This window comes from Brachyhypopomus gauderio, chromosome 18 (assembly GCF_052324685.1).
Source record: "Brachyhypopomus gauderio isolate BG-103 chromosome 18, BGAUD_0.2, whole genome shotgun sequence".
NCBI classification, from domain to species: domain Eukaryota; kingdom Metazoa; phylum Chordata; class Actinopteri; order Gymnotiformes; family Hypopomidae; genus Brachyhypopomus; species Brachyhypopomus gauderio.
Genome location: NC_135228.1, coordinates 21,102,302 through 21,114,160, shown reverse-complemented (window position 1 = coordinate 21,114,160; position 11,859 = coordinate 21,102,302). Strand labels below are relative to the sequence as shown.

The window sequence follows — 11,859 nt, the reverse complement described above, 5'->3', positions numbered from 1 at the left end:
ACCCGCTGGCAGAAAAGAGAATCACAGTCTTGAAGTGTAGGCGACGACGACAATATTACAGAGATACGAGCGAAATCGATTGAAACTAGCATGTGCAGGGTTTCTTTTAACAATGTAAAAATACTAGTTTATTAAAAGGACAATTCTGGGAAAAGTCATGAAAGGAGGGTTCTGAAATTGGATCCAGTGCAAAGATATTATTATTTTTTGTGCTACTGCGGTCAAGTGACCGGTGCTCGGCGCTTCTAGGTATAATTAGGTCGACCAGAGGCGGCGCTTCTAGTAGACGTCACAGCGGTCAAATGACCGGAGCTTTGGCGCTTCTAGTGTTAAAGGTCCATTTCAATATTTCCCAGCACGTTAAACTTAATTAAGTTAAATATTTATACATATACTCGAAATGAATCGAAATAATTCGCTTTTTTATCACGTTAGTTTATGGTTGTTTATTTTCAAAACGCCCAATCTTAACGTCTTCACGTTCTCTCATGTTTCGCCCTGGAATTACAAGAGTCTTGTATTTGTTAACGTATCGTTTCGGACAACACTGCAAAGCCATATTTACGTTTGATGCCTGATGTGTTAAAATACGGTCTCTGGTCAGGTAAAAATGTTTTTTCCCCGATTTTGCAGAGGTTTTTTATTCTCCACTGCCACCTATCGCCACCTATCGTTTCGGAGAACAATGCAGCGACGCTCGCGAAAGTATAAACGCCTACACCGCTCGCGCAGGGTCGCGCGAGGTGGGCGGAGTCGCGCATTACGGTCGCTCGCGAAAGTATAAACCAGGCTTTAAGCCTGGTTTATACTTTCGCGAAAGTATAAACCAGGCTTTAAGCCTGGTTTATACTTTCGCGAGCGACCGTAGCGCGCTCGCGGCGCGTCGAGTATAAACTAGGCTTTATACTTGACACGCCGCAAGCGGCGCGAGGGTCCGCGCGGCGAAAATGACGTAATCGCTGAGGCTCTGCCCATGCGCGAGTGCCTCGCGCGCTGTCGCTGCGCGAGGTCGTGCACCTCTCGAATTTTGCAACTTCGCGCGCGCGCCGCGCTTCAGCGCGATCGACAAAGTCATGTTTGCAGGGATTATACACGTATACAAGGTGGAATTAAAGCACTTGTACGGCACTTTCAAGGTCCATTTCAATATTTTCCAGCATGATAAACATAATTAAGTTAAATATTGACGCGCCGCGAGCGGCGCGAGGGTCCGCGCGGCGAAAATTACGTAATCGCTGAGGCTCCGCCCGTGCGCGAGTGCGTGAGTGCACCTCTCGAATTTTGCAACTTTGCGCGCGCGCCGCGCTTCAGCGCGATCGACAAAGTCATGTTTGCAGGGTTCATACACCTATACAAGGTGGAATTAAAGCACTTGTACATCACTTTAAAGGTCCATTTCAATATTTCCCAGCACGTTAAACTTAATTAAGTTAAATACATATACTCGAAATGAATCGAAATAATTCGCTTTTTTATCACATTAGTTTATGGTTGTTTATTTTCAAAACGCCCAATCTTAACGTCTTCACGTTCTCTCATGTTTCGCCCTGGAATTACAAGAGGCTCGTATTTGTTAACGTATCGTTTCGGACAACACTGCAAAGCCATATTTACGTTTGATGCCTGATGTGTTTAAATACGGTCTCTGGTCAGGTAAAAATGTTCTTTCCCCGGTTTTGCAGAGGTTTTTTATTCTCCACTGCCACCTATCGCCACCTATCGTTTCGGAGAACAATGCAGCGACGCTCGCGAAAGTATAAACGCCTACACCGCTCGCGCAGGGTCGCGCGAGGTGGGCGGAGTCGCGCATTACGGTCGCTCGCGAAAGTATAAACCAGGCTTTATACTTGACACGCCGCAAGCGGCGCGAGGGTCCGCGCGGCGAAAATGACGTAATCGCTGAGGCTCCGCCCGTGCGCCTCGCGCAGCCCCTCTCGAATTTTGCAACTTCGCGCGCGCCCCGCGCTTCAGCGCGATCGACAAAGTCATGTTTGCAGGGATCATACACCTATACAAGGTGGAATTAAAGCACTTGTACGGCACTTTCAAGGTCCATTTCAATATTTTCCAGCATGATAAACATAATTAAGTTAAATATTGACGCGCCGCGAGCGGCGCGAGGGTCCGCGCGGCGAAAATGACGTAATCGCTGAGGCTCCGCCCGTGCGCGAGTGCGTGAGTGCACCTCTCGAATTTTGCGACTTCGCGCGCGCGCCGCGCTTCAGCGCGATCGACAAAGTCATGTTTGCAGGGTTCATACACATATACAAGGTGGAATTAAAGCACTTGTACGGCACTTTCAAGGTCCATTTCAATATTTTCCAGCATGATAAACATAATTAAGTTAAATATTGACGCGCCGCGAGCGGCGCGAGGGTCCGCGCGGCGAAAATGACGTAATCGCTGAGGCTCCGCCCGTGCGCGAGTGCGTGAGTGCACCTCTCGAATTTTGCAACTTTGCGCGCGCGCCGCGCTTCAGCGCGATCGACAAAGTCATGTTTGCAGGGTTCATACACCTATACAAGGTGGAATTAAAGCACTTGTACATCACTTTAAAGGTCCATTTCAATATTTCCCAGCACGTTAAACTTAATTAAGTTAAATACATATACTCGAAATGAATCGAAATAATTCGCTTTTTTATCACATTAGTTTATGGTTGTTTATTTTCAAAACGCCCAATCTTAACGTCTTCACGTTCTCTCATGTTTCGCCCTGGAATTACAAGAGGCTCGTATTTGTTAACGTATCGTTTCGGACAACACTGCAAAGCCATATTTACGTTTGATGCCTGATGTGTTTAAATACGGTCTCTGGTCAGGTAAAAATGTTCTTTCCCCGGTTTTGCAGAGGTTTTTTATTCTCCACTGCCACCTATCGCCACCTATCGTTTCGGAGAACAATGCAGCGACGCTCGCGAAAGTATAAACGCCTACACCGCTCGCGCAGGGTCGCGCGAGGTGGGCGGAGTCGCGCATTACGGTCGCTCGCGAAAGTATAAACCAGGCTTTATACTTGACACGCCGCAAGCGGCGCGAGGGTCCGCGCGGCGAAAATGACGTAATCGCTGAGGCTCCGCCCGTGCGCCTCGCGCAGCCCCTCTCGAATTTTGCAACTTCGCGCGCGCCCCGCGCTTCAGCGCGATCGACAAAGTCATGTTTGCAGGGATCATACACCTATACAAGGTGGAATTAAAGCACTTGTACGGCACTTTCAAGGTCCATTTCAATATTTTCCAGCATGATAAACATAATTAAGTTAAATATTGACGCGCCGCGAGCGGCGCGAGGGTCCGCGCGGCGAAAATGACGTAATCGCTGAGGCTCCGCCCGTGCGCGAGTGCGTGAGTGCACCTCTCGAATTTTGCAACTTCGCGCGCGCGCCGCGCTTCAGCGCGATCGACAAAGTCATGTTTGCAGGGTTCATACACATATACAAGGTGGAATTAAAGCACTTGTACGGCACTTTCAAGGTCCATTTCAATATTTTCCAGCATGATAAACATAATTAAGTTAAATATTGACGCGCCGCGAGCGGCGCGAGGGTCCGCGCGGCGAAAATGACGTAATCGCTGAGGCTCCGCCCGTGCGCGAGTGCCTCGCGCGCTGTCGCTGCGCCAGGTCGTGCACCTCTTGAATTTTGCAACTTCGCGCGCGCGCCGCGCTTCAGCGCGATCGACAAAGTCATGTTTGCAGGGTTCATACACCTATACAAGGTGGAATTAAAGCACTTGTCCGGCACTTTCAAGGTCCATTTCAATATTTTCCAGCATGATCCACGCACATTATTTAAGCAGAATTCTCTTACACTACAAGACAGGCTCTGACTTGTGTGGCCGGCTCCAAAACACGATAACCCGTATTACGCTTGAGAATGTCATTAGAGGAGAGATGAGTAATGAAGTCCTGTTTTTTGGTGGGAGGTTAATTAAAATATATATGATAAACTGCTCATAATGTCAGAACCTGTTTGTTGTTTACTTACTGCAGGATAATCATCATAAAAATGTGTCACAAAATATGTTCATTTAATTAATAACATCATAGAATTACAATGATGATTATTACAGCAATGATTTGTGACAGTAGACTATTTGATGAATTTTAAATGATATAGTTAAACAATAAGCCATCTATTATGTATGTATTTTGGAAATATTTTATTTCATAAAAACGTGATACCTGACACTGGTGGGCTGGTACAGAAGTAAAAGTAACAGAGTTATCTATTACCAATATATTTTAATTATTCAAATATATTTAAAAAGGAAGAGGAATCTTCACAATGACTTGCAGGACTGAACTTCTGAAACTATGCCCAGCATCTCCAATAGCTTCAAGGTCTGGTCTGGTGTGGTGTGGTCAGGTGAGGTCTGATGAGGTTCTGATGATGGTCTTGTGTGGTCTGGTCTGGTCTGATCTGTGATGGTCTGGTGATAGTCTGGTCTGGTCTGGTGATGGTCTGGTCTGGTTTGGTCTGCTCTGGTCTGGTTGTGTCAGGTCTGGTTGTGTCAGGTCTGGTGATTGTCTTGTCTGGTCTGGTCTGGTCTGGTCTGGTGATGGTCTGGTCTGGTCAGGTCTGGTCTGGTGATGGTCTGGTCTGGTGATGGTCTGGTGATGGTCTGGTCTGGTGATGGTCTGGTGATGGTCTGGTGATGGTCTGGTGATGGTCTGGTCTGGTCTGGTCAGGTCTGGTGATGGTTTGATCATGGTCAGGTCTGGTCTGGTCATGGTCTGGTCCCAGACGATCCCATTTAATGGCCTCACTGGTGTTTGCTCTTCACTGGGGCCGTGAGTCTCACATATATCCTGCCAAAGTTCTGCAGAGACAAGCAAAACCTGCTATGTTTAGTCGTACAGCTCATTTCAAACACAAAGGTCATTCAGATTGATTTACATAATCAACAATAAGTACACATAGAGCATAAAGGTATGAATAGGCTACACACAAATATATACGGATAAGAAAAAGGATAATTTTATTTTTAAGAATCATCTTTAGTTGCCATGACAAAACTATGAGCTTCTGCCAAGCAGTGTGGTCCATCAGTAAGAAGCAAGGAACAAACCTGGATAACGTAGAACACCACTCCTAAGTAACCTGTGATACAGCCACCCAGGAAGAGATCGAACGCAGCGGGCTTCACCCTGAAGAAATCATTCTGTTAATTTTTCAGAAGGCGTAGGACTATTAAAGCATGATGACAAATATCCCCATGACAAACTTGAAAAGAAACAAAAAAATTGCAACCTGTACATCGTCATTGGTTGTTTCATTTGGTCGAAGAATGTAATTTCAGGATTCCTAGAACATAAACAAAACCTCATTAATCTTTTTATTTTCTGTTTGTGTGTGTGTGTGTGTATGTGTGTGTGTGTGTGTGTGTGTGTGTGTATACCTGTGGCCCTGGCGGAAGGTGTGTCTGTAGACCTGCTGAAGGTACAGATTGAACTCCTGCTCCAGAGTGCTGAGCAGCAGGGCCTGTTGTGGCTCTCTGTCCAGCAGCTGAGTGGCCCGTGGGACAGACGTCAGAATGGACATCAGGGCAGACAAGCGGCCGTCCTGGACATCCTGCCGAACACACAAGCACTCAGTGACAGAGCAGCGCGGTACACTCTTCTGCTGAGCATTTACAGGAAACCAATGTACAGGACCAATACCAAACTACCCCTGAAGATCTGGATGTTCTTAGGAGAGCCCTAGACCACACACACACACACACACACACACACACACACACACACACACACACACACACACACACACACACACACACACACACACACAGAGGGTACCAGTTAAAGGTGCAGCAGGTTGTGTGGTGTAAATATGAACCTTTATATTTACTGAGACGATATTCCTCCCGAAGTCTCAATCCTGACTCACTCACCCTGTCCGTCAGATTGTAAATGTAGCGTGCCAAGGTCTCTGCCACGATGACCACGTTCCGTTTGAGTTTCCTGGCGTCCACTTGCGACCTACGCACTCACCAGGCAGATCGGCGGTGGCAGAGGTTGCAAAGGTCAAACACATGATATGCACAGCTCTGTCTCAGACGAGAGGAAGACTGCTGCTCACATGGTGTCCAGGATGGATCCCCTGCGTTCTGATCTCTCCAGGTGAGACAGGGTGAATCCTGGGATGCGTCTCATGTTGTAATGCTCATGCTCCCACACCGCCGAGCCGTGCGGGTCGATCTTCTTGTGCACGGTGCCAAACCTCACCCAAGGAAACCTGGAGGAGATCACCTGCGGTGAAGGAACGCGTGTATTCAGCGATTAATCCATGAAATGACGTGACTGGCTAACTCCTGAGATGCGAGAGAGGACTGCAGGGGTATGTGGACAAGCCTGCATTATATGGGTTCTCACTTCTTCCAGGTGCTGGATGAAGCCGTACTGAGGGGAACCGGGTCTGGGGGGCCGAGACACGTGGAGGTAAAGCTCATCCCCGGAGCCGAGAGAATCCAAGCACAGAACAAACGCCACGTTATCGTGCAGGACACTGGATTCTGCAATGAGATGCAGATACACTATCAAAAACAAGAAAACACATGCAGTCCTGCTGGAGTTCTGGCTTAGCTGGGAGATTTTCAGCTTGATAGGACAGGATGTTTAGAAAGAGAGTGGTTGTTAGGACATGATAAGATTCTTAGTTTTTTTTTATTTTTTATCATGAGTGATTTTCTTATCACGAGCTCCTCAGTGCTATCACCCACAACCAGAACACGTCACTAAAACTCCACAGCAATCAGGATGACTGAAAATGAAACACAAATAGTTGTATGTGTAGATATTTTTCCAGAATTTCATTTGTAAAGCATGCAGTGTCCAGACAGTGAGGTTCAGCAGACTGCTAGGCCTTAAAATGTACCTTATATGTGAGTCTGTATTTGAGACGGGGTGAGTGTGGGTTCAGGAAAGCAAGCCGTGATGCCCCTGTTATTCAGGGCAATAGGTCAATAACCTATAAAACCCCCGGTGGGGTAGATTCTGTTGCCCTGGTGAATAACCGTCTCACAATACGTGACTAACCTGAGTGGTCCACGTTCTCTTCTATCCAGCGCTTGGTGCCAAGGAAATTATATTTCCCACCACCAGTAAGGGAGAAAAGGAGGTAATACCTACAAAACAATACAACCATACAATGACCTCAAAAACATGCACATCAAAAAGAGGCACTAAAGCCACATTTGTTTGCATGCAAACACGCCATCCTTTCCCACAGCTTCTAGAAGTGCTCCGAAGAAGCATTTCTACACTGCTTTCAATGCATGAAAAAAAAACACAATCATTACAATCTATATGCCATTGTGTCGTTCCCTTGACCTATTTAACCCTGACCCCATAAGGTCATGGGTCACTCACGGAGGCTTGCTGTGAGGGTCGCTGTAGAGTCGCTGGAAGAGACGAACCAGTTCCAGCAATATGGCCACCCCACTTCCATTGGAGTCGGCACCATAGGACAGCCACTGGCAACACACACACACACACACACACACACACACACACACACACACACACACACCTGCTTGATCCATAGCTTGCCATGTTTTGACCGATCAGCAGTCTAAAATAGACGAATCCTCAGAAAATCTCTCGACTGACCATTTAAAAAGATTAAATGACACCATTTAATGATCTGGGAAGGACTGAAAGGTGAAGCCAGTGAACTAAACACATCAGGGGACAACAGAAGATATAAGGTCACACAACCAAGTCACTCGCATGGGCCGCCACACACGTGGGTCTTTGACATAACAGCACCCTGATAGTGAAATAATTGTTTGGTTGATGAGTCTGTAGAGTAGAAAAAGTTATAATTTACTAACAACCTTCACAATTCACAAAGAAAGCGAAAAAACAGACAGTTTCCTCATAAGCAGTGAATACTCAATACCATTGGCAAGTTTATGGTATAATAAATTGCCTTCATTTCATCATAGACCTGGAGATTTCATGTTGCAGATCATTTAGTGGTGCAAAACACATCATCTATGTCTGTGAAGCTCAAGAAAAACATTTAGCCGTTTAATGGATGATGTGCCGTGTTTTCAAGATTATTACAGCATCGTTACGGCTTCATTAATCACAGAAGCAGAGGAATGATGTGCAGAACATTCATCTCTGCAAGAAAACTAATGCCCTCCTTCCTCTGTGTGTGTGTGTGTGTGTGTGTGTGTGTGTGTGTGTGTCTGTGATCGTAAAGGTCAGCTCACACACAGGAGTAAACTTAGCTCTTTACCACAATCATCCTATGATTTCCATTATATTTTAGTGTGATCAAAAACAGCTAAAAACTCATGTGAAGTCATGATAAGACTATCATGATAAGACATATATACATATGTACATATATACAATATATACATATTCATATACATATATTCATAAACCCAGATTCATGCATAACTATGTAAACCACGAATGATAAGTGTGTGTATGTGTTTAATCAATGAGAAGGACGTACTGGTGCTAGACCAAAGGTGTCGTAGTGGGCAGTGATTATGATCGTTGGTAGACCCTCTCTGGCTCCGGGAAGAGCACCCTTGGAACAAAGCAATCAATCAATGTGGCTGGCAGGTTGAGTTACGGGTCATACACTGGTGTTGGGAATGGAGTTGCCAATTAAGGCAAGCTGTCAAACTCACCTCTAATGTAATGATGGAACTGTCTGTAATGGCCTTGATTGGTGAGCTGTTGCTCACCAGTATCTGGAAGGCCGTGGCGGTGATCATACTGCTGAGAACTGCACCATGAATAAAAACATGTGAGCTTTGCACTAGACTCCCCAGTGCAGCAAAGACCTAAATGCCCTCTACACCTAATCACACTACAGCTGGAGAATACAGGAATACGATGTCTGTACATGCAAGTCACATATGTGAGGTAAAATAATGGCCACTTAATGAGACACACAGGAATTCATCGTGAGGTAGATTCTACCAGGTGTTAAAATCATTCGAATCTCGGCCCATGTCGCAAATTATATGGAGTTATTGCCATGTCCTGAACAGTCAGTTCTACTCTGACCCAGAGGTGCTCTACAGGGGGTTAAGATCTAGGTGTGGTGAAGACCAGGGTAGGAAGGACAACAACCTGTCATGTTCCTGTAGCCAATCCATGACTGTAGGACCCATGACTGAAAGGTCAAGGCCCATCCGAGGAGTGAGGAGTTGTGTGTTTGGACAGTAGTAAGCTAGTGCAGCGTTGGACTGCAGTCTGTCCCGCTGTGCATGTGTTCATCAGAATGATTCTCGACATCCTCCTCTCACCCCTTATTTACATCCGCAGAATACCTGTTGTGCTGCATGTTTGATCACACCGTTCTCACTACACTCACATCGTATGAGCCAAACCCTGGGAGGGTTTCAGGCTGGGAAATATTGGGCAGGTGTCTCTAATAAAGTTGCCATTCAGTATGGATCAGTGCTCAGGATGTAAGGATCAGTGTTCAGGTTGTAAGGATCAGTGTTCAGGATGTAAGGATCAGTGTTCAGGATGTAAGGATCAGTGTTCAGGTTGTAAGGATCAGTGTTCAGGTTGTAAGGATCAGTGTTCAGGATATAAGGATCAGTGTTCAGGTTGTAAGGATCAGTGTTCAGGTTGTAAGGATCAGTGTTCAGGTTGTAAGGATCAGTGTTCAGGATGTAAGGATCAGTGTTCAGGATGTAAGGATCAGTGTTCAGGTTGTAAGGATCAGTGTTCAGTGTTCAGGTTGTAAGGATCAGTGTTCAGGATGTAAGGATCAGTGTTCAGGATGTAAGGATCAGTGTTCAGGTTGTAAGGATCAGTGTTCAGGATGTAAGGATCAGTGTTCAGGATGTAAGGATCAGTGTTCAGTATGTAAGTATCAGTGTTCAGGATATAAGGATCAGTGTTCAGGTTGTAAGGATCAATGTTCAGGTTGTAAGGATCAGTGTTCAGTATGTAAGGATCAGTGCTCATCTCTGGTTCTCCGTGTGGCCTCTCTCACCTCTGACCAGCACAGAGGCAGACGTGGTGACCGCAGCCAGCTTCACCTCTGCGTACATGCAGAGAAGCTGCTCGTCCTCTGGGACCACGTACACGGGCATGAGGGTCTCTCTACTCAGGGCCTCCGACTCACTGGCCATGAAACCCTGAAGACGAAAGATCACATGAATGTTTAAACTATAAGCTTAGGGAGAGATATGAAAGTGAACAAAGAGATGTTAAAGTGAACAATTTTTAGCTAGATTTTATGATGCTACCAGTGAGTGTATTTACTTCCTCCTAATCAGTCCCAATCAATCCCAATCAAAAATATATATACAGTCTTCTTAAAGCAGACCAGTGCTGAAGTCTAAAATACATATCTTACGACGCTTGTGAAAATGACAAAACCACAGAAACAGTACGTGGCCACCACCTGAACGACATCCTCAGGCACGCTGGAGATGTTTCTGGGGAGCAAGATGAGCACAGCAGCTGCGTTCTGCCTCATGGCCTGTAGGTAGCGCTCTACGGTGAAGTCAGGCAGCTTCATGATCACGCAGCGCCGGGTCAGGACGGAGTCGGCCACTGAGCGGACCTCGGCAACAACAATGGCTCCACGGCAACCTGGAGATGTGAGGTCACATATTTGTGGCAACGTTGCCTTGTAACTGAGCACTTGAGCCGGAACTACAGATCAGCTCTGTGTCTCCCATCTACATGTGACCGTCTCCAACTGGGTTGTGTGCTGACAGGAAGTCCTGAAATGTTCTCTGAACTGTTTATTAATCTCCAAGCACAATGGAGAATAGATCAATATATCAGTTTTATCTGAACAGTCTTGACAAAATGCATGTGACAATGTACATAATCTAGCTGGTGCATTTATATAAAAAAAGTCTAGTTTCTTCATTATTCCCAAAACTTCTTTCTCAACCAATTTCCAATGAATCCAGAGATTCAGTTGCATGAGATCTAGTAGCTCTTATACATATTGGATCATGAATCACTTAACCCGGCATTTCAACTAAAACTTTAAAACATTTAAAGGCTACCTTCACATACATTAGTAGCCTATGCGTCAGACTAGCTATTCATAAGCAAATTCATAAACAAAGCCTCATCCATGAAAACAATACTCGAGGATTGATTCAAGGAAATCAGCAGTAAATGAGTGTTTAATGGAGAGGTGTGTGTGTGTGTGTGAGGGGGTTACCGCGCTTCTCCTGAGGCAGGTCATACTGCTGCATGCGGTAGGCGGTGAACTCGTAGGAGGAAGCTGCAGTCTGAGCTGAAGACTGAAGCACCTGGACACAGAGCAGCAGCAGAGACACCAGCCTGCAGCCGCCGTGTCTCATCCTGCCTGGACACACCACTGTCCTCTCGCAGAGCTACAGGGACAAGAGCCTACTTATAGCCACTTAATGTAATGCACTTAGTGTACAATGCAGGCGTAGACTTGCAAAAGCTATTATAACGGACACTACACTTAGAATCGCGTTATTGCTCCTATTCAAACCCTAAAAAGACCTCTACGGCACGTAGCTCACCTTCCGTAATATTTATCTTCAGCAAGGACCGGACGTAGTATGTAGCATTGGCTGTCCGTCGGGACGTAGCATGTAGCATCTGCTGTCCGGAGTGTGGCCACTAGAAGAAGCTGACAGAGGCCTGTGGCTAAGCCTGCCACGCCATCTGTTGTGGAGCGGATAACCCAGGCTAATCAGACCTGCCCCCCAGTCCTAAGCTTTCAGGCTAATCAGACCTGTCCCCCAATCCTAAGCCTCCTTCTGTGGAAGCTCACGCCTCTGGGCCAGTTAGCACTATTTCCTGGCTTACCATTGGTGTGAAGGTTCATTCCTTGGCAATGTGACAGCACTCACAACAGACTGGTTGACTTAATCAT

The 11,859-nt window shown here is 46.2% G+C and overlaps 1 protein-coding gene across 1 annotated transcript; it reads right to left on the bottom strand.

Moving 5' to 3' along the window:
- Window positions 1–4,283: 4,283 nt before the first annotated feature.
- LOC143481600 (BOS complex subunit ncln) lies at window positions 4,284–11,803 on the bottom strand. Its single transcript, XM_076979671.1, has 16 exons — window positions 11,504–11,803; window positions 11,170–11,344; window positions 10,390–10,580; window positions 9,976–10,120; window positions 8,651–8,748; window positions 8,470–8,547; window positions 7,368–7,471; window positions 7,035–7,123; window positions 6,372–6,511; window positions 6,079–6,248; window positions 5,891–5,978; window positions 5,661–5,699; window positions 5,399–5,571; window positions 5,251–5,304; window positions 5,069–5,147; window positions 4,284–4,819 (listed from the first exon to the last, which is right to left on the bottom strand). Exons 2-16 carry the CDS (start codon window positions 11,309–11,311, stop codon window positions 4,763–4,765), a joined length of 1,647 nt encoding a protein of 548 aa, XP_076835786.1. The 5' UTR covers window positions 11,312–11,344; window positions 11,504–11,803; the 3' UTR covers window positions 4,284–4,762.
- Window positions 11,804–11,859: the final 56 nt, after the last annotated feature.